The sequence below is a fragment of the Podarcis muralis genome, chromosome 1, assembly GCF_964188315.1.
Source record: "Podarcis muralis chromosome 1, rPodMur119.hap1.1, whole genome shotgun sequence".
Taxonomy (NCBI): domain Eukaryota; kingdom Metazoa; phylum Chordata; class Lepidosauria; order Squamata; family Lacertidae; genus Podarcis; species Podarcis muralis.
In genome coordinates this window covers 131262095-131285707 of record NC_135655.1, presented here as the reverse complement: position 1 = coordinate 131285707, position 23613 = coordinate 131262095, and the positions used below count along the sequence as shown (strand labels likewise).

At 43.1% G+C, this 23613-nt stretch overlaps 1 protein-coding gene across 2 annotated transcripts in view; it reads left to right on the top strand.

Moving 5' to 3' along the window:
* The window catches only part of DRC11 (dynein regulatory complex subunit 11), an 86235-nt gene extending 72329 nt beyond the window's left edge, over positions 1-13906 (top strand). The window contains exons 16-19 of one of the 2 annotated variants that reach the window (XM_028702907.2): positions 5401-5487; positions 8939-9116; positions 11021-11259; positions 13093-13906. In XM_028702907.2, coding sequence (XP_028558740.2) covers positions 5401-5487; positions 8939-9116; positions 11021-11259; positions 13093-13224 — 636 coding nt within the window. In that variant the 3' untranslated portion in view covers positions 13225-13906. The remainder of the gene's footprint in view (positions 1-5400; positions 5488-8938; positions 9117-11020; positions 11260-13092) is intronic. The other variant, XM_077918628.1, reaches the window with a different exon arrangement.
* Positions 13907-23613: the final 9707 nt, after the last annotated feature.

Below are 23613 nucleotides of genomic sequence, written 5' to 3'. Positions count from 1 at the left end.
TATCTTTGTCGGGGTAGCGGCCGGTCCTGATCCCCCAGCAACTCACCTCCCTGTTTCGCCCGAAGGCGAGCATTCCTCCTGCGAGTACTCAGGTCTCTCCTTCTCTTTTTTTTTTAATAATATTTTTATTGATTTTCCAACACATATTAAGCACAATACAATACACAATACAAAAACAAACAAACACATAAACACACAGATATAATTTCAAAACCTTCTTTTCATAAATCTTGCTTCTCCGACTTCCCCATACCTCCCCTTTCTGCATCCCTATTTCCAAATTTCTTTCAGCAAATCCTCACTTAATTTAACTAATTACTCTTCCCTTCTCTCTTACCTAATCATTTACAGCTGTAATCCTCTTTTTTCTCTAACCTCGACATTTTAGCACTCATTAATTTTATAATAATTCTTAAGATAAACTTTAAATTTCTTCCAATCCTCCTCCACCGTCTCTTTTCCTTGGTCACGGATTCTGCCAGTCATCTCAGCCAGTCCCATGTAGTCGATCACCTTCGTCTGCCATTCTTCCAGAGTGGGTAGTTCTTGTGTCTTCCAATACTTTGCTATAAGAACCCTTGCTGCTGTAGTAGCATACATAAAAAAAGTCCTATCTCTCTTTAACACCAATTGGCCGACCATGCCCAGGAGAAAAGCCTCTGGTTTCCAGGTCTCTCCTTCTCTCAGACCTTAGTCTCTGCAGCTCAGGAGACTCAGTGAGTTACTAGACTCAGGGGCTGCCTCAGCCTCCCCTGACCAAACCGGTAGTGGAGCAGCTGTAAATGATGGCCCAGCTGAAGGCAACAAGGTAATCCCCACATCTGGAGCCAGGGCAGGCTCAGGCCCCTGACTCCGCCCAGCTGGTGTTTGTTGCAGGGGAACCTGTGCAGACTGGGACTCTTCAGGATCAGGCCCCAGACTTGGTACAGATGATGCCTGAGGCAAAGGATCTGGTGCAGACTGAGTCTCCTCTGGGTCAAAATTTGAGCCTGAGTCCCAGGCCATCACAGTAGAGCTACATCATCTGGGAGAGGGATGCTGGTCTCACAGGTGTGTCAGGTAGCAGCGTTTCTGCATGCCCTACCCATTCCAAACTGGAGTCCTCAGCTCCATCACCTGAAGAGGAATTGGATTCCTGGTTCCCCACAGAAACCTCCGCCCTCCCACCATTGCAGATTAGGACTTAAAATTGCCCAGAATTTGCTTTTGAAACTTTTCAAAGGTGGTTAGTGAGCAATACTGTGGCTGCTGTTCAAGAACTAATAGAATCATAGTATTGTAGAGTTTGAAGGGACCCTGGGGTCACTGAGTCTAACTGTCAAGGTGGTGTCTCCCCTTCGCATTAACACCCTGGCACAGTCAGCTTGGTATTTACGGACTTTATTACATATGTACAAGAAACAGCTACAGTTCAGGGTTACGCGTCTGAACACGTTGAGTCAGATTCGGAAAGTGGCTTCCTTTCATTTCCCTCCTTGTCTGTGCTGATTTGAAAGCTCCCTCCCTTCCAGAGTCTGAGCTCCCTTCCCAAGCCTCTGGGCGGTTGAAGGTCTCTGCAGCATCCCTGAGCCCTTCCTTCTCCTGGCTACTCTCCACCCTCTCTTCCGCTTCCTCTGTCTCTGGGCGGCTGAAGGGTTCCACAGCATCCCCGAGCCCCTACTCCGCCTCTTCTGTCACTTGCTCCTCCAGATTCTCCCTGACACCACCCCCCTGCAATGCAGGAATCTCAGCTCAAGCATCCACGACAGATGGCCTTCCAACCTCTGCTTAAAAACCACCAAGGAAGGAGAGTCCACCACCTCCAGGGAGGGACCATTCCACTGATGAACAGCTGTTACCATCAGAAATTCATTCCTGGAGTTTAGTCTTGTAACTTTCTTGTAACTTGAAGCCATTGGTTCAGGTCCTACCCCCCAGAGTAGGAGACAACAAGCTTGCTTTATCTTCCATGTGACTGCCCTTTAGGTATTTGAAGGTGACTATCATATCTCCTCTCAGTCTCCTCTTTTCCAAGCTAAACAGACCCTGCTCCTTCAACCATTCCTCATCAGGCTTGGTTTCCAGACCCTTGTTCCTCTTGGTCGCTGTCCTCTGCACATGTTCCAGTTTGTCAGTATCCTTCCTAAATGGTGGCTCGCAGAACTGGACACCTTGGCTTTGTGGAACAAGTTATGCAGTCTTTTAGCCAATGTGTGTTAACTTTTGTTGCAAATTTGCTTGTCATTCATTTATAATGAATACAACATTTGTACCAAAGGGTTAGTAATATGCAAATTTAAATTTAACAAGTGTGGTTACTCAGTTAACCAACTGATTAGCATATTGATTAAATGTAAATACATTTTACTGTTTGGTAACAGTAAAAAAAAAAGATTGTCTTTGTCTCCCTGGGGTTTGGGAGGGCGGCACTGACCCTCAGAGTTTGGGAAATTGACATATTACTTGTAATTCGCTGATTCTTCCAGAGAGATTGGGCACTAGAAGTTATACACTGGTGTGTGCAAAATTATCACAGGCGATTATAATCATCTGGTTTTCAGCTGGCCATACCATCTAACATACTAGCTAAATTTAATTTAAACAGAATTGTAGAAGGCACTCATTACCTCCCCAGTCAAAGGTAGTTTTTGATTATCTTGAGATGCAAGTACAGTTGGACCTTGGTTCTCAAACGCCCTGGTACTCGCATGTTTTGGCTCCCAAATGCCGCAAACCCAGAAGTAAGTGTTCCGGTTTGCGAGCATTTTTTGGAAGCTGAACGCCCGACGTGGCTTCCAATTGAGTTTAGGAAGCTCCTGCAGCGAATCGGAAGCTGCGCCTTGGTTTTTGAACAGTTTCGGGAGTTGAACGGACTCCCGGAATGGATTAAGTTTGAGAACCAAGGTACCACTATATATTTACATAGGAATGACTTAGTTAATGTCACTATTTTATAAAAGCTACGTAAACAAACAAGTATAGCATTTATATTGTATTAGTGACTAGGCCAATGACATTGGAAAATAGGTATATATTATGCTGAAGCAAATGTAACAGATTACTAAGTAAGGTATCTTATAAGCATCAAGTAGAAAGGAACAGATCCATAGAATAAATCTTGAGTTAATAGCACTTTATATCTGTATAAGCAAATAATTAGACTTGCCTTTTAACTTCATGATAACTTGTAATCCTTTTGGGGGTTTTCTGACCATGTATTTGTAATGTATCTAGTAATAGAAAAATAATTTGAATAATTGCAAATATTATCAGCATTTGATGAATTAGGGTCTGCCAATTGAACACTTACACCACAATACACCCAGATTTCTGAGTATAAATGTTATTCTTGTGAATATTGAGCAAAGCACGAGATAATTCTCTGCTTAAAAGCATGATTATATGGCTATTTGGTTTCTGAGTCTTTTTTTCGGCTGATATTGCTGGATGTGTAAAGTATTTCTGTGCAACCTTGAGATAAAGTCAGTTTAAAAATATAACATTAAGAAATAGTCTTGAGGCTACAAATTGCTCACACATAACAGAAGCCTCAAACAGCTGTTTTTATTGCTACTTCTCTGTCATAGAAATAGACTGCAATCACAACATGAGAACAAGCAACAAAGGAATAAACTTCTGCTAAACAAGCATTAAAGGGCTGGTTTACAGAACACTTCCTGGAAACAAAGGCTGAACAGTTGAGAACAACAAGCTTCATCTGCCATGAAATGCTATCAGAGTCTTCACTTAAAGCAGTATTAGAAAGGTTAAGGAGCCATCTGCTGGTGGCTGCAACAAAATGAAGAGCAAAGCACTCTAATAAAATTTCAATTATAAATTAATTGCATAGTCCATTTAATTATACATAGATTCAAACTACTCATGGATAATTCAAATGAAGTACTTTCATTGGAACATACAGTCTGCTACATATCTGCCAACAATTTCAATTAGATACCAATGGATTGTGGGTGTCTCATTTGGTTAAAAAATACAGCAGAACAGCAGAATCTTGATCAGATCAAGACAACAGAATACCCCTGTTCTACACATAGGCTAATCTGCTCATTAATAGTTAATTCTTGTAAACTAGAAAATAGAGGCCATCAGATGGATGATTTATCTGAGTTAATATAAAGTGGGAACACTCCCTGTTTTGCTTTAGGTTATTTAACAGCAAAACACAGTAATATTCTAGGATCTGCACCTGTCTATTTAACAATATTGATTATACTGTAGAAGCTTAATTGTACAGTGTGTATAACCGATCAGCTCCTTAGAACAAATGTATTTAAAAAACAAAAACACAGGAAGAGAAGGAAAAATAGGAATTCCAAAGTCACTTAGTTTAAAAATCCATAATTTTATCTAGAATTGTTAACAGAAAAAATTGGTAGAATTATCAGTGGATTTATTATGTACTGGCTAAAGGGTGCATTTTATAATGTTCTTGGGTTCAGCAGGGTGAATGTGGTGTTAGGGGATACATTGTGCTCCTTCTGGGGTAGTTTGCCCACCTTTTGCCCCCACCCTCAGGAGCACTCACCTCTCACCTGGGGCTCCTGGAAGCTGTCAGCAGGCGACTGCAGCCACACCCCAGGAAATGCCTTTGACTGGCCGGCTAAACCAGGTGATGCATCTCAAACCCTCAGTGAGTTAGGGACTTCCACTACATGTGAAGACTGAGTGGACAAGGTCAAGAAGGCTGTTTCTGCACATTCTATAGAGGGAGTGAGGGGTAGATGGGGTTCATTAACCTGGGAAAGGAGCCCATCTAGGAGAAGGAAATCTCTGGTCCTAAACCTCCACTACCTTGGTGCGAGGCATCTTTGGGATAAGAAAAGGCTATGGCAGAAGTTTTAACCTGTGTGGCTCAGCACCCTTGGGTGACTTAATGATTGGTCAGGGGCGTAGGGAGGGGCAGCTGCCCCCTCAATAAATATCGATAAAAATACAAAACTAACTGAGGTTCTGCCCCCCCCCAAACAAGAGGCCTGCCCTCCCCCAACAAAAATCCTGGCTATGCCCATGGTCAAGGTCCTCCTCTTCCCCCCCCCCCTCCTTCCTCACATCAGCCATCCTTCCTTCATATCTGCAAATCTCTCTGTGTCTTTATCCCTCTCTCTCTGTCTCTTTCCCTGGCCCAGCCCAAGTCCTGCTCCTTTTGCTCTCTGCATTCCAGTCCCATCCAGATTCCTTCTCTTCCTCCTCGGCAGCCAAAGGAGCCCCATTTGAAAGTCGTTCCCTTGGCTGTGACTCCTTTGACTGAAGTCAATGAGGGAGATACTGCAAGGTCTGGGAAGGCACAAAAAAGCTCCCATCCCTGGAACATGGCACTGGGTCAAGATGCAGAACTCTCGTCTTCACTTAGCCTGACTGGTATGTTGAAGAGTTATGACGTGAAACTCTTTCACCTCTCAGGTCGCCAAACAGCTACAACCATCAGTCATATGGATTGGAGACGCGGAGAAAACTTTCTACAAGAAGGTGCCTAAAGCTGAAAAGGAGGTAAATCCAGTTTTCCATACTATAGTAGCAGAATCACAGGTTCACAAACAAAAGATAGCATTTCGCAGCATCACAAGACTGGGTGGCTAGTCTTTGTTTTTCCTTTGAAAAACAGACTGCCTCATCCTCCACTGGTTGGTCACGAAACATATGCTAATTTCTGGCTTATACAGAATTCTTCACTGGGCACCATGGAAATGGAAAAACCAAATCATTTTAAAAGGCAAAAAGGAGAGGCGAGATTTAAAGTAAAGGTAACGGTGACTTTATGGAGAACATTGAAACCAAATTTTCAGTTTTGTATTGATGTTAGAATCTGAATTTTTTACTTTTAAGAAATCAGTTACATATAAGACGCTCAAATGTGAGTCTTGAACAAGCACAGATGTATCAAGCTTCAGATCTTGAAACTCTTATCTACTCATTAGTATGTCTTAATTATGTTCTATTCATCATTTGTTTTCATGATAAAATGAAAACAGCAAATTTGCCTACTAGTGAAATATTAGTTGAAAAGAAGCTTTAATCCTACAGAAGTTACCCCTTGATTTTAGTTCTAAATTTGGTCTTTTCTAGGTGTAACTGCAGAGACATCTGAGATAAGCTTTTCAAAAATTGCATGTAAATGTTGAACCTGGCTATGAGGTGACTGATGCCCTCTACTGGTTAAAGTTGGCATAAACAGCTTGCCACACTGATCTCATGGAATAAAGCTGCACGTATTATTGGGCCAATGTTCTTCCACAAACTCTGTTATAGCAACAGAAAGTACTCCATTAAATGTTTTGTATCTCATAGCCTAAAGTAAAAGAGTCCGTTAATCTCAAACTGTTCCACATAAACACTTGAACTGTGACCAAGTGTTGATTTTGTACCCTTTGTGTGTAAAAGTTTGAAGGTTCATAGGAGGCAGTCAAGTCAAAATGAAGCACATTGATTTGAAAGGGAGAATTTAACAAATGATTAAATCTCAGCCATCAATATTAGTGAACGCAATAAGTGTTTAGAGTTGGCTGAGTTGTTAAAGCTGGTTAAAGCTAAGAGTCCATTCAGTGGTGGCCGTGTTACATGCAAGAATAGCCTGCCTAGTCCAGCATCCCGTTCTCACAGTGGCCAGACAGGGAGCAGAACATGAGCACCCCACTCTCTCCTCTCCCCTGGTTTCCACCAACGGGTTTTCGGAAGCATGGCTGGCTCCAACCGTGGAAGTAGAGCAGGGGTATCCTGGCTCGTAGCCATCGATGGCCCTCTCCCCCAAGGACTTGTCCTGTCCTCCTTTAAAGTCATCCAAGTTGGTGGCTATCACTGTCTGCTGGGAGAGGGCATTTTGATCAGACATACAGGAATAGCTTCTTCTTCCTGTTTTCAGAAGCTTCTGTTCAGAGTGCTGATTGACTGGTTCTTACCCACTTCCTCTTCTCCTTTCCATGGCAGTTAATTCAATTTGAAATACTGAAAAGAGGGGATTAATTAGTTGAACGAATGTACATATTGCACTGTAAGAGATGAAGACAGGCGAAACATCATTCTGTACCTTATGAGATGCTGCTCTAATGAGGCCCCTAACTTTAGGTAGGGTTTTCTGGCATATGGGGGCTGCTGTTTAAAGGGGGAACCTTTCAAGTCCCCTGAATGTGAATGGAGCAACCCTTACTCCAGTCCCAGTCCCAATCCAGAATACCAAAGCACCATCCAATTAATTACTAGTACATCTATCAAATTTAGTTGCAGCATTTACAAGCATGTAGTTAATTTAAACCCAAAACTAGCTTCAGAGTTGTGCTTTGAAAACAACTGTTTCTTTAGCATGGACAGGAGGACCATGCTGAAGATTAGTGCTGTACTTTGACTCCTGGGTTCTAGCCTTGAAATCTTGTTACACAAGACTTCTCCCTATCTAAGCCAAGTTTCCCACAGATACAGCAGAGATCAAGTATATTCTTTTATGGATTGAGTATTTTTTATTCCTAAGTATGCCACAATATTTTAACTTAATAGTTACATGTGGGGACGCGGGTGGCGCTGTGGGTAAAAGCCTCAGCGCCTAGGGCTTGCCGATCGAAAGGTCGGTGGTTCGAATCCCCGTGGCGGGGTGCGCTCCCGCTGCTCAGTCCCAGCGCCTGCCAACCTAGCAGTTCGAAAGCACCCCCAGGTGCAAGTAGATAAATAGGGACCGCTTACTAGCGGGAAGGTAAACGGCGTTTCCGTGTGTGGCTCTGGCTTGCCAGAGCAGCTTTGTCACGCTGGCCACGTGACCCGGAAGTGTCTCCGGACAGCGCTGGCCCCCGGCCTCTTGAGTGAGATGGGCGCACAACCCTAGAGTCTGGCAAGACTGGCCTGTACGGGCAGGGGTACCTTTACCTTTAGTTACATGTGGGTCCCACTTAGCGAACACAATGTTTTTCCTGGCAATCGTTCACTGGGTAAGTGTTCACATAACGAGTCCACAATTTCCATTATTTCCTATTGAAATATTTCCAATCCGGGATTTGTCTGATCTCTTCCCTGCCCCGCTCTCTTAATGATTTCTTCCTGAAATGGCTTCAGCCAATCCACAAAAGAGAGGTAAAGGCAGGGGGGGAATGTCTGAGCTCCCTGATTTATCCAATTTTTCATCCTCTTTGATTCATCTGATCTGCCCCACCCTTTGATTTCTACCTGAAAATGGCTGTCGCTGGCTAGCAAAGCACAAAAAAAGGAAGTAAGGAATTCATCTGTTTGGATAAGTGAATCTGAGGGGCATATAGTCGGGTTTGGGCATAATTCTCTTAAGTGCGGATAAGTGAATTTTCAGATAGTGAGTGTGCAGATAGCAGGACCTGTGCGTAAGTGGTATGGGAATGATTCCATAACTTTAAAACTGTTATCTGTTTACACACTCTTTCTTGTGTATATTAATAACTTTGTTCCAAAGTGTGATCCATCAGGAAATAGGCAGCTGGAGTAGCAGCATATGCTTTACTGTAACATTGGAACATCACAATAACGATGTAAGAACATTACTTTGATACTGTGCAGCTCAGCAGATATATAAACAGAATGACTAGCAATTATTCCAAGAATATTAACCTTAGCTTTAGCAAGCGTCTCAAGGCAGAGTTTTTAATTTGTAAATTCAACACGGGTGGGTCTGAACCTGTAAATGAGCCTAAGCAAGAAAAGGAAGGACAGAGTCACCATGACAAATCCTAGCAAATACGTCACATATTTGTGCTATGAAGATTGAACAGGCTACCCAGAAAAGCTTCTGCTTTACTGTAATCAAAGCAAGTCCTGCCAAATAGAATTGACTATTCCTGCAAATATATGAGAAGTCTAATACCAAGTTATGCCTTCATAATCATAAAAGCAAGTGAGTTTGTTCTAAAATCGTATATTGGTCCAAATAAAAGTTTCACATATGATACCTACTCCTATCTAACATTTCACTTACTTGTATTTGATCTGGAAGTTGGAACCCAGGCGACTGAAAAAGCAACTTCCTAAAATTTTGAAAACCCTGAAAATTGAAGACAGAGTATTGATAGTAGGAACCAGTAAGCGTCCCTTTGATGCAGACCTCAAACCCTTTTGCAGAGTTTACAAGAAAATCATTCTGGTTCCAAGGCCAGACTACGCATCAAGATTTGGCAAGTATCTGAAAACGTGATGAATGTGCTGTTTACATAAAGCTAATTTATGCAAACATGCTCAATACATTTGTAAAGACTGCTTTATATTAAATAGGCTGTCAGAAATGCATTCTAGACAAAGTTTTTTGCAGCGTGTGTGGTGCCCACAAGAGTTTCTCTGGGTTTCAAATGTGTCCATGGGCACAAAATGATTGGTGGCCCCTGGACTACGTATTGTAACATGTCCCCCTCCAAAAAACACCATCAGGAGTAGCAGACTATACAGTAGTCGGCTGCACAGTAAAAGTCAACCGTTGGCTTGTTTCACTAAATCAAAGTTAAGATGAGCTACAGTTTGTCTGTGTTCAGACATAGCAAGTCACCACCATTAATTGAAACAGAAGTGAAAGTTTCTGATCTCCAGAGGAGACAAGGAGAGAGGGAGCATGCAAACCTGGAGGCCCTAAACCAGTGTTTCTGAAAGTGGGCAATACCGTCCCCTGGGAGGTGGCAGGAGCCTTGGGTGCAAGGGGGGGCATTGGATAATAATAACGGGGTGGTGGAAGCATAAAGAAAGGAGAAAATTTTGAAAAACTGTTTCATCTGTTGTGTAATGACACTTCCTGCCAGTGGGGTGCTATTGCAGGATGAGATGCCTCCCCTGAATCTGGCACTTGTTCTCAAGGCAAGAGGTTTTCCTGGGCTTGGGTGAACCCTTTTTGTCTTCACTCAGCCTGGGAAGTGGATCATAGCTTGCCTGACTATTTGGCAGGCGGGCTGCAACACCGAACCTGCCCCTGGGGTGAATTGGACTGAGCACAGGGGGGCAATAAGTTGTGTTTTTTGTTTAAGGGGTCCATAAGCCAAATAAGAGGAACGTGGGTGGCGCTGTGGCCTAAACCACTGAGCCTAGGGCTTGTCGATCAGAAGGTCGGCGGTTCGAATCCCCACGATGGGGTGAGCTCCCATTGCTCGGTCCTTGCTCCTGCCAACCTAGCAGTTCGAAAGCACGTCAAAGTGCAAGTAGATAAATAGGTACCGCTCCGGCGGGAAGGTAAACGGCGGTTCCGTGCACTGCTGTGGTTCGCCAGAAGCGGCTTAGTCATGCTGGCCACATGACCCGGAAGCTGTACGCCGGCTCCCTCGGCCAATAAAGTGAGATGAGCACCGTAACCCCAGAGTCATCCGCGACTGGACCTAAAGGTCAGGGGTACCTTTACCTTTTTAATCCAAATAAATTTGGGAACCTCGGTCCTAAACCATTCTTTATGGTATGTGCAAAGTAGGCCAAGGATTATATTTGGGGCTTTTTTTTTTTACAGAGGGAAGGTTCTTTGTGCAGCATTTGCATACTGCTGCTAAGACTGATCACACTCATGCTGATGATTTGCCCTGGGATCTTAGTCAAATATGGAGAAATGGGTAGCCAAATTTTCTCCAGGGTTTTAGGGGTGGTATAACCACAATTTATAGAACAGTGCTGTAGAGTTGCCACATAGCCTTCATTTTCAAAGCAAGCAACTGAAATAAGCACAGTCAGAGCAGATTCCTACAGCCATATGACCTGTGCTGAAGCAATTGTACTTTTACCTTTGGGGAGAGTTTTGCAGGATGAGCCAGTCCTGGGAATGATTTTGCACACACAGACAAAGGTTATAGCTTATTACATCCTGTATCGGTTTTTTAAAAAAATATTGCATCAGGATATGTGGAACCACAATTTTGAGATTAATTGTAGTGTCCATTCAGAGTCTTCTGAAGAAAGTCAGCATGGGATACCAGACATTCTAGTTGTTTCTTAAGTTAGTAGACATGCAGTCAGATGCTTAAACTGATTGTTGTGTTGCTAGAGCTGCTACTGCTACACAAGCAGGTTTCTGAACATTCAGGTCATAACCTGATTGTGTTTTATTATTGGACAGTTTTATGGAAACACGTCATTGAGCAGAATGGAGGGGTATTCTCCAAAAATCTGAACATCAGCTGCCTGGCACAGGTTTCTGATGGTTACACTCAGGGACACATAGTCAAAGCAGTGCAATCCGTCTTAACTGAACGGCGCCTGATGCAGCTGAACAAGAAGCCACTGACTGCTGCGGAATTCCTGGTGTGCCTCGCCAGGCAGGATCCAGTTTACAAGGAGGAGGAAGAAACATACAAGGTAGTGCTTGCCCGGTGATGATCCTTTTTGCCTTAATTAAATAGAAAAACAGAGTTTTGCACAGCACTTTCAAGAGTATGGTTTACCCCCAGGGTTTCAGCATATATTTGGAGGTGTGTGTTAACATCCTGATTTCCCTTCACCTCCACAGATTGGCATGCTGCCGGCATGCTGTGTGTGTTGCATGCAGTGCAGATATGCCTGATAACCTGTGATCTTTTGACCATCCTGATTTGGAGGGATAAAGACTCCGCAGCACCTTGCACACCTGCCTTGCAATCAGTGCTCACACATTGCATGTAGATACTACATTCCCCTACTGAGGTGAACTAGGGTGGTACAGTGGGGTCAATCCTGATGTCCCACTGCATCCTGTACACAATATATGAATGAGCCTTTCACCGTGTTTTACATACTGTAAACAATTACTTGATATTCAGAAGACATCTTAAGGCAGCCCTGTTCAGGGAAGTTTTTAATATGTAACGCTGTACTGTTTTTAACACTGATTGGGAGCCGCCCAGAGTGGCTGGGGAAACTCAGCCAGATGGGCGGGATATAAATAATAAATTATTATTATTATTATATTATTATTATACTGTATAACCCACCAGAAAGTCTTCCAGCAAAGGGCAGGATACAAATTTTAAAAATAAATGAAGGAAATACAATAATGTGGAATGCAAGCTGATATTCTCTACCAGCCATATTGAGAAAATGATGAGAGGGCAAAATCTGTTGGTGCAAGAAAATGTTTTGTTGACGAATTGGTTATACAACTGTCCCATATTTACAAAGAGTTAAATATCCCACTGAAGATGACCAAGCATGCACTGAAACCAGCTATCTAGCTTCTAGCCTATGTCTCATCAGTACATGTAGAAACATCATATTTTTTATTCTTTTATCACGTTTATATTTAAGCTTTCTTCTAGCAACCTCTGATTCTCCTTAGTCCAGTCCACAGTCACATTTCAAATGAATATTTCATGTATGGAATCAGGCACCCCACTTTAGAATAACAGAAGTACTTTCTATTATTACTCTACAAAACATGACATGCCTTACATGACATGCCTATAGTAAGAGTGCCAGTCCACAATGAGAAATACCCATTATCCCAAGTTTGTTGAGATGAATACCCAATGAATTCATTCTGTCAAGAAAAGAGATCCATCTCAAAAGCAGCCATTTCCCACTTCTTGGGATACCAGCAGTGTTTTAAGGCCAAAGAATTCCCATATACTGTAGTATTTGACAACCAAGTGTTGCAAAATAATTTAAAAATTTTCTATCACCTAATTGTAATCATTGCCCACTTGCATCTACTTCATTTTTGTAAAAAACGAAAACAGTATTAAAATTCCTAGCTGACATTCCTTGTTTAATTTTTTTTTTTAAAAAAAGAAAAGAAAATCAGGAAAGCCTGCGACAAACAGTTAATGATTTCCCCGCTCACTGAAATCAGATAACCCAACTCACTCACTCATCTTGCGACATTGCCAAATTTCAAAGAACAGAATTTTCAACTACAGCTATATACCCTGGGAAATAGGGTTGAGAGATTGTCACAGAGATTGTAATGCTATCATAACTATAGCAACTTAAGTACCACAGCTATGTATTCATGTTAATGAGCCACTTCAAGCAGATGATTGCTACTGTTCTCGTTATAATAGCGTTCTCAGGAGATCTAAAGACTGTGATGCCGCTTCTACATGAGCCACCCACAATTAGGGTTCTTATCAGAAAAGGACTACAGCGGGCAGAAAAATACATGTTACTTGCATACTTCCAAGCTTCTAAAAAAATTATTTCCGTCTGATTCTGTAGGCTTGGTATGCAAGGACTCCTTTGGGGAAAGCTCGAATCAAGTCGCTGACCGTGAATGAAGACACCGGAAAGGGGAAGGGGAAGGGGAAAGACAAGGGGAAAGAGAAGAAGAAGAAAGGGAAGAAGAAGTAGGAACGGTTGCTTGCTATTCAACACAGCTGATAGCATTGTTACCTATTGAATGGATGGAGGGGAGGGGAGTCTTCCTTTGAAATCACAGTTCCCTGCTTGATATCCCAGAACAGCCTATATCTAAAAATGTATTGAACAAGGCATCAGTGTGACGCTCAAATCCTTTAAGGTAAACTAGTGACCACTGAACTTTACTATTGCTACCTTGACTATTTCTTATAAACTCAGATAGGATAGATTCTTACAAATGTATTATTAAATTTATGGCGATCTGCCTAAAAATGTAATTGCATATTTAGACGCTCGTTTTTTATCATTCCTCCTCCTTCACGCTTCCCCCGTTGAAGGTGCAGCTTAAACACACGGAAAGGAATCTCCATCGGGCTCCACAAAGCCCCATTTCTCACTTTCCACCTTCTTCATCAGCCCACAAACAGCTGAGCAGTGAATGGGAAGTCCCAGAACTTGAAGAACTTGTCAGTGTAGAGAGAGGGAGGCACACGAATTCCCATTCCTTGGGCATGGAAGTTGGGGCAGGTAGGAACGCAGCTGAGCATTATGGGGATGCTTCTCTGTGTTATAGGTCATATATGTTTATGCTAGACAAAACTTTTTCAGAATCTGTATGTATCTGTACGTCTTGATGTATTCTACTTTTCAATAAAATGTTCAGAGCTCAAAAGGTTATTTTCTATTTTAATTTAACTTCCATTTCGAAACATGGTATCCAAACCACTGAACATAGATGATGATGATTTTGAAAATTACAGGAGCCTGCCTGGGTCTCGGGTTCCACAGATTCCAGAACCAATTGAGTCCAAATTTCATAAATGTCTGGATTTGCTGGAGTTAATAATATACGAAGCAAATGACTAGATGCACATCCAATTTTCAATAATATCAAAAGATGCAGCCAGTTCAAAATGTGACACTATGTATAACTTACCGGGGGGGGGGGGACACACAGTGGTTTCATTTTAACTGCACAAACAAATTCAAGATGAATGCTAGTTGCAAATCAGAATGAACACTCGATAAAGACCAGAACCGTGTGTGTAAGCTTTGCAGAAGCAGATCGGGATGGATGCTCAATAAACAGGTCGTCTGGAGGAGCATTACTGAATGCCCTTCCATATAAATTTCCCCCCCCCACACACACACACAGAGAGAGAGAGAGAGAGAGAGAGAGCGCTAGCATGTCAGAACAAAGGCTAGACTAGAAGCCTGCCTCCTGATGTCTCATTTCCTATGTGTGGAAAAGCACATGTCTGATTTCCCTCATTGACAGAGATCCAAACCCCGTACCCTTGCACAGGTTCGGCCATTTGTCTGTATTTGTTATGCTCACTTCCCTTTTCCAAGCAGTGAGAAGTTCCAGGATTTGTTTCCTTTGGAATGAGGCCATTGGAAGGTTTCTGGCATTTTATAATGTTTGTGCCTATTTGCAAGTATACAGGTTGAGCATAGGTGGAGGTACAGCCTTTATCCGCTCCAACAGACACCTAAAATTTGCTGCAGCCCAACTTAGGTCCAGCCCAACCCTTCTTATCATAACGTAATATTTATTAGATGTCTTTCAAGTCAGTACTGTGAGGAACTAGTCACACCTCTCATGGGAGGAAGTTCTCACTACAGTGAAGGGAGGAAAGCAGAGGAATCCCTTTCCAGAAGACATAAATGAACCCAGGGTTTCAAAAGTAAAAACTAGTGGCTTGTATTTGGCATGGAAGCAAAGTGGCAGCCAGTGCAATTGCACCAAGGCAGCGGAATAGCTTTCCACTAAAGGAGCTTTTGTTTTAACAGGCTTCACTCCTATCTTCAAGAGCAGCAAAAAAGTAAGTAACCCAAACGAGAGCTTTATTTTTGCATGCATTATGGAATCGAGATTCTGTGAGTTAAAAGCACCTGATACCAAGGCCTTCAGTTTTGAGTGGGCCCTTGGGAGAGCCTTACAGTGGATTTTAGTTTTGCTTCCACCACCAATGGTGGCTGCAGGCCTTTCTCAGTGGCCTCCAGATGGCTCCCCCTCCTTTTTTTACAAAAAACTTTGCCACTGGTGCTTGCAGGCCGTTGCAGCAGAAGCAGAACTCTTCCTTGAGTGGTTTCCAGCTGCCATAATGGTTTCCACCCAATGCCTCAGAATCCCAGTGCAAAACATTAAAGCGAAGGGTTGGTGGAGGCAGGAAGAATTGCCACCTGTAAGTTGCTGAGAACTCTGCTAGTGACCACAAAACTTAGGATTTTTTAAAGGGATTGTACAGTGGTACCTCGCAGGACGAATGCCTCGCAAGACAAAAAACTCGCTAGATGAAAGGGTTTTTTGTTTTTTGAGCTGCTTCGCAAGACGATTTTCCCTATGGGCTTGCTTCGCAAGACGGAAACGTCTTGCACGTTTGTTTCCTTTTTCTTAACACCGTTAATACAGTTGCGACTTGACTTCGAAGAGCAACTCATAGAACGCGGTGTGGTAGCCTTTTTTGAGGTTTTGGAAGACTTTGGTGATTTTTGAAGCTTTTCCAAAACTTTTCCGACACCGTGCTTCACAAGACGAAAAAAATCGCAAGGCGGCAAAACTCACGGAACAAATTAATTTCGTCTTGCGAGGCACCACTGTATAGGACAGGCATCACCAGTTTGGGACCCAGCATCTGCCCAAGGATGTTGGGTGCCGCTGCCAGCCCAGTTTGATACCAATATGTGAGGGCACTGTCATTTGAGAAACAGTATACAAATACTGTAGAATAAATGAAAGTGTTTTAAAACCACTATGCTTTGGGGGGAACCTGTGCCCACCCCCAGATGTTGTTGGAATCCAAGGCCCACCCATGACATGATGGGAGTTACAGTCCATCAACATTTGGAGGGCCACAGACTCGCCCTCTTCTGCCTGTCAGGATTTTGTGATTGTCTAAATGGTCTCCCAGGGACGTGGGTGGCGCTGTGGGTTAAACCACAGAGCCTAGGACTTGCCGATCAGAAGGTCGGCGGTTCGAATCCCTGCGATGGGGTGAGCTCCCATTGTTCGGTCCCTGCTCCTGCCAACCTAGCAGTTCGAAAGCATGTCAAAGTGCAAGTAGATAAATAGGTACCGCTCTGGTGGGAAGGTAAATGGCGTTTCCGTGCGCTGCTCTGGTTCGCCAGAAGCAGCTTAGTCATGCTGGCCATATGACCCGGAAGCTGTACGTCGGCTTCCTCGGCCAGTAAAGCAAGATGAGCACCACAACCCCAGAGTCGTCCGCAACTGGACCTAATGGTCAGGGGTCCCTTTACCTTTACCTAAATGGTCTCACACTCATCACAGGCAGTCCAGGCAGTACCAAGAGCCCTGATAGCACCCTTAAAATAGGGCGGAAAACATCTGACCACCTTCACTATGGAGAGGGACTTATTTTCCATTAAGATTTTGTAATGAAAACACTGGGTTACACTGACCCACCATTTCATGAGGCAACTTTTAAGCAGGGCATTGACCCCTCTGTTGTTCAAATATGAACCACCATGAGTACAATATTCTTTTTAAAAGGCTATGATTTAAAAGCAAATGTGCAAGGAAATTCACTGAAGAGTGTTTCAAAAGAGGCATGCTTTCGCCTTCCTTTTACTGATTGCTGCTAAAGAAATTCCAGTGCAATTACTCAAGTACTTTTGGCTGAAGGAAGTGATTCATCTACAGCAGACTAGTCCAAGGTGACTAGAAAAAGAAGATGTCATGTTCTCATTTGTAAATGAGATGGATCTACCAAATTTTAGTTAAATTATTTATATCCTCTATTATTATTAAATTACTGGGTGTTCATTGCAAGAACAATCATAATGCCTGTAATTATGGTAGTGATAATGTGAATGTCAGACTTTCATTGCAATTATTCTGAGCTTCATCATAAGATAATTTACCAATAAATTGAGTTAACTACTTTTTTTAATCTAGAAAAAGTTGCATGGTATTATGAAATTAAAACATCTTAATTACTGTGAATGGGTTGATGATTATGATTTTGTCTGATGGAGACCAGGAATTTCACAAAAGAAAGTTAATGTCCCATTATGACCTGGAATTTATCCCCAAACATCTAAAGTCCAGTGCGCGCATACACATACACATAGAACTAGTTTGTGGCAAGTTTTAATTGGGAGACAAAAAGACTTAAGAAAGAAAGCTGGGAGTCCAGGCTGGCCCAAGGCATTTTGCTGCCTGGAGTGAAGAAAGGAGCCTGCTTCTATTTCATGCAGAGCAGATGACCATCCTGGCTGTTGAATCTCACTTCAGTGCATCGGGAGTGTATTTCCCTGAGGGTAAAAGGAGTGTGGGCCAGGCCCAGTAAGATTTAACTGCCAGTTCAGGTGGCTTCCGCAGGTAGAATCGGGAGGGGGAACTATCCTGTCCTTTGCCTCAGGCAGCAAAATGTCTTAGGCCAGGGGTAGGCAACCTAAGGCCCAGGGGCCGGATGCGGCTCAATCCAGCCCATGGACAGTCTAGGAATCAGCGTGTTTTTACATGAGTAGAATGTGTCCTTTTATTTAAAATGCATCTCTGGGTTATTTTTGGGATATAGGAATTCATCCATTCATTTATTTTTTCAAAATATAGTCTGGCCCCCCACAAGGTGTGAGGGACGGTGGACCAGCCCACAGCTGAAAAAGGTTGCTGACCTCTGGGTTGAGCCAATCTGCACAGGAGACAACTAGTCAGTTTTGGGAATCTTAAACAGGTTCAGTAGTTTTGCTATCTCCATATAAGACCCTAATTGCTCTCTTCAACACTCTACTTCAGTATTTGAAACACTGCACTTTAAATCTCCAGGGTGTCTCTTACCTAGAGGAAACTAAATGCAACAGTGCAGGCCATAAAACCTCTTACCACTCGGGGAGGTAGGAAACACTTAATATATTACTTTAAAATGCTCAGATGCTCTTCTGCACAGTCCAGGCTTTAGACATCCCACAACATAAGTGTTTAACAAGGCTCTGTGTAAGTAGCAAGAACAAGCGCAGAATGAGATTTGGGGGCAATGAGTACTTTATTGGGGGAGTGACTCTGGAAACATTACAAGGCAGTCTTCTTATTGGCTATAGATCCACCATCACATAACATGGGTGAATTTCACTGCTAACAAGTGACTGGGGTTAAATCAATAGCAACTTTTGCTCATTTTCAGCTGAAAGCTATGGAAACATTGTGCAAAGTGAATGCTTCCATTATGGTGCCTTGGCATTAGCAATTATCAGGTTCCAACCCACTACCTTCCTCATTCTTCCCAATACATAGCTTTTGTCCATTCATGGACAGACAGGGGCAACATCTCTGTCTTTAACAAAGACCTAAGCAAGGAACATAAGGGATGCGGGTGGCGCTGTGGGTTAAACCACAGAGCCTAGGACTTGCCGATCAGAAAGTCGGCGGTTCGAATCCCCACGATGGGGTGAGCTCCCGTTGCTTGGTCCCAGCTTCTGCCAACCTAGCAGTTCGAAAGCACATCAAAGTGCAAGTAGATAAATAGGTACCACTCCGGCGGGAAGGTAAACTGTGTTTCCATGTGCTGCTCTGGTTCACCAGAAGCGGTTTAGTCATGCTGGCCATATGACCTGGAAGCTGTCTGTGGACAAACGCTGGCTCCCTCGGCCTATAGAGCGAGATGAGCGCTCAACCCCAGAGTCGGTCACGACTGGACCTAATGGTCAGGGTTCCCTTTACCTTTAAGCAAGGAACAGACTGTGTCAGATCAGTAACTGCAGATTCACTAGGCTTTACTGAGTTGCTACAAAGCTTATATAATTCTTATAAAAACTTAGACCACAGGGCTCCGTCACAAACACCCGTGTTGAGGGCCAGGGTCAGCACAGACTTTCCATCATTCAGGGCCAAAACAGGTGTGTCATGAAATGTGTGGATGCATTTCTTTCTTTGTTTTCCTTTAATAGGAGCCACTAGGAACAGGAGCAAGCATGATTAGGACTGTGACATGCAGGGAGATGAGGTCGAAATCCTTTCCCACCAAAAATATGTCCCCATTTCCCAAAGTTGGCATTTGGCATAGGAGAGAAGCTCATGTTTTCATAGAATCATAGATCATGTGATCCGATCCCCTGCAATGCAGGAATCTTTTCTCCAATGTGGGGCTCAGACCCAGGAAACCTGAGACCCAGGTCCTGCTCTGCCGACTGAGCTAGAGAAGGCATCATTCGTGGGGTTAAAAGCAGCTGAAAGGCATTTTTGATGGAACTGTGGCATAGGGGAGGTTTTAAAAAAACTTATTTGCATACTGTGACCCTCATCCTGCTATGAACCCAGCACAACTGCTTTTGTTAAGCGGGGAAACAGCCATGTGTATTTACGGAAAAAGTTCAGCTTATACATTATATTAGAGCTGCCATACGTTTGGCTTTTCCAGGACATTCAAAGGCAGAAATGAGATCCGGGGGGAATTTCAGAAAGGCAGTGCTTTGTCTGGATCTTAGGCAAGTCTATTGGAAAAAAAGCTCAACAACTTTCGGGGGGGGGGCTTGGTTTTTTTCTGAAATATGGCAACCCTACATTATATGCCTCTTTCAAACCCCAGCAAAGTCATCTGTCTTCACTGTTTCCAGCTAACCAGAAACCCACTTTTATTTTCTTATTCAGAGTTCTATAACAGTGATTTAGGTATACAAGAGAAATCATGGAGGCATCCAAACTACCCTCCAATTTACTGGGCAAGTGTAAAATTGAGTTTTTGAGACACATATGATTGCATGCAGTCTATATTGATTGAACCAATGTACAGTGGTGCCTCAGGTTACAGACGCTTCAGGTTACAGACGCTTCAGGTTACAGACTCCGCTAACCCAGAAATAGTACCTCGGGTTAAGAACTTTGCTTCAGGATGAGAACAGAAGTCGCGCGGCGGCAGCAGGAGGCCCCATTAGCTAAAGTGGTACCTCAGGTTAAGAACAGTTTCAGGTTAAGAACGGACCTCTGGAACGAATTAAGTTCTTAACCTGAGGTACCACTGCATATAGATCAGCCAATTGCCAAATACCAAGAGTGCCTTTGCTAAGAACATACCATTCTGCTACATAGTTGCAAATTTGCATAATTTCCAAATCCACTAGGTATGAGGCAAGTCTACTCCACACCTGTGTGTCTTGGCCAATAAGAAAGCAAAAACTATCTAGAGTTTGAACTTTGGAGAAAGCAAATGCTAGTAACCTAAACATGCAAGCAACTGAGAACAAATTGTTTTTAGATTGCTTTTGCAAGGAATAAAATAGCACAGTTTAATGTATTTTAGTCAGAGCATTTCTCGACTGCCCTTCAGCAATGCTCTCAAGGCAGGCCTTTCATGTACCGAGAATGAATGAAGAAAGAACAATGCTATTTGACCTTTGAATTCTCTTTCCAAACATAGGACCACAAATCCTTGTTGCCCATAAACAAAGCACACACTAAATCATATTTGCAGAGGAGCAACAGTATGCGCCTAAGCTGATGGGATACATGTGGTTCAAGAAAGCATTAAAATAGAAGATAGTTATACACCTCTGAAAATGTCATGAAGTCATAGTTTCATAGTGCATGCCTACAGCAGTACAACCCTGAGCAATGCCAAACCCTAGATTATTGGACTTTGGACCCAAATCCTTTTAGCAGATGTCATCCCCATAGCCAATATTGCCTTTGAATATGGCTAGTTGCATACTGAGCATTCTTCGTTAGCACTATTTGAAGAGAGGTTTAGAGAAAGGGTGCTTGTGAAAAAGCAGCTGGAGTCCATTCCTTTTTTGGTATGGGTTTTATAAACAGCCCTGAAATATCCAACACAGTTGGGTCACTTCTACTATACCTGCTTTATACATTTTTGCCACTATCCCCTATTGCTCTGATTCAGCAGTTAGTCTCCCCATGCTATTATGAGCATTTGATTGCCCGCTCATTTCCAGGACCAATTCAAAGTCGGTGTGTAGAGCACTAAAAGGGCCCCCAAACCTGAAAGACAGCCCCCTTCCCTAAAGACCTTCTCTGGTGCTAAGGTTGGCAGAGGGGGCCTTCTTGGTGATTCCGTCACCCTCAGAAGCATGGGATGGTGGTATCCCAGGAGAGGGCCTTCTTTGTGCCAGTCCCTAAGCTGTGGAAGTCCCTCCCCACAGAGATGTGTCTGGCACCCTCCCGAAACAGTTTCCAGACTTTGACACTTGAAATGTATATTTTCAGGACTCATCCTATTATTTGTGATTGCAAATTTTTGGGAATGTTTAAATTGTTGTATCCACCTAGGGTGAAGGGCAGGAAATTTAATTAATTAATTAATTTACATAATAATGATTTAATATGATAACAACAACTTATTATTTATGCCCCGCCCATCTTGTTCCATTTTTGCAAACATCTACCAGATGCTACAATGTGGAGATCAAAGGGCCCCAGTCCACAGATCTACCTTACAAATTTATACCTTACAAACTGTGGAGGTTTGCTAGAGGATGGCATCCCAAGGGGCAACAGGATCGAAGCTCTAGGTCTAAAGGGAGCAAGCATTCATCCAGCTGGGGGCAAAGGCAGAAAGCATAACCCAAGGTTGTAAAACAAGATTTCAGCAACAGGAAGTAGGAAGAAGGATGGTGAGAGCAGCTTGGCCCAGGAAAGATTTTCTCAAGTAGCTCAGATTGAAAAGCAAACCTTGGGCCCAAGGCTTTATAGACCAGATGGAGTGGGTATCACATTTCAACCTGTCATTTATTCAGCAGAAGGTGCTGCCTTGATGATATAAGGTAAAGGTAAAGGGACCCCTGACCATTAGGTCCAGTCGTGGCCGACTCTGGGGTTGCGGCGCTCATCTCGCTTTATTGGCCAAGGGAGCCGGCGTACAGCTTCCGGGTCATGTGGCCAAAATGACTAAGCCGCTTCTGGCGAACCAGAGCAGCGCACAGAAACGCCGTTTACCTTCCCGCCGGAGTGGTACCTATTTATCTACTTGCACTCTGACGTGCTTTCGAACTGCTAGGTTGGCAGGATGATATAGGATGATATATTGGCCTTGATGATATAGTACCTGCTTAAAAAAATAATAATAATAACAGTGGTCATTTTTCCCAATCCTCAAGTGCACTACTTCTGATGGGGATGAAAACAAGCTCTAATGCACGTCCCATTCTTTGTGCTGCAGGATATTTCAGGCCGAGAACAATGGCACATTGCTACCTGCAGAGCTTCAAGGCCCTTTGCGAGTTCTTTATGCAGATGTATTCAGTTGTAGGACGTATGTTTTTTTGAAAATAATGTAAACTCTTGTACATAAAACTAAGAAGCCCCACATCAATAACCAGCACGAGGGCTTGTCCTCCTTCCCAACTGCGGTTCTTTGTGAGCAGCAAAAGATCTCCATTTCGCCTCCATGCCTCAAAGCACCTTTAATGGCACACCTCAGCATTCCATTCACACACAAACCTGAGTGCAGCTCATTGTTTAAATGCCCATTAAGAAAACAGAATATGCCTTTTCTCTCAAGCAAATACAAAACTCTGTAATACAAAGTGAAACTGACTGTTCTATTAACGTCCACCCTGCATCAGGAAGTTTCTAAAGGGTGGAAATTTTATAATTGACTTTTCTGCTAGTAGCAAATGTCAGTTTTTCCTTAATCCTTCATAAGTCAGTAAGGTGTTTCAAAAGCCTCCAAGGCTACCACCACAACAGGACTTACAAATTAGCACATTTTTTCGCTTTTCATTAGACACAATGCAGAAATCTTCTCATATTAGGGTTTCTTGCCTCATTATTGAAAGTACTAGTACTTTGGAACTTCTGGTAGCAAATTAGAATGTGCTCAGCTAGGGTCTATTGTAAAATCAGCACTTCAAAAACTATCACATACTTGTTCCTCTTTAAGCACTGGAAATATTGGAGTCTATTTTAAAAAGCCTTATGGAGTCTGTCTAGCCTTGCAAATCATCACTGTGCTATGCTGAGCTCCCTTTTATTTTCTGAGGGCGCAAAGCCATTATTGTTCTTTCAAAAATAAAAAGGGATCGTTCCTTGCTGTGATTAAAAATTACTTGAGGTAACGGGCTGTATTAAAACCCCAAATCATTTAGAGCTCTCCTCTCCGGAATTTGCTTTGCAAGTTTCTGGCACTGTGGCATCGACTGGATTGACCTCCCCTCCTAGTGAGCAGGTGACATTACACAAACCTCCCAGGATCGGAAAATGGGGGCTTCAACAAGACTCTGATCACTGCCCAGAGGGAGGAAGGAAGAGGGCTCTCTAAAGATGGCATCACATACCAGCCACATGCTGTCCAATAGAACTATTTTAGCACGTCAATCAAAGGGGGAAATGCAGCTCCAGCTAATTCCCAGCTACACTTTCCCTACAAACGTAAGATGTTGCCAGAGTTCATAAGGGAAGTGCCATTT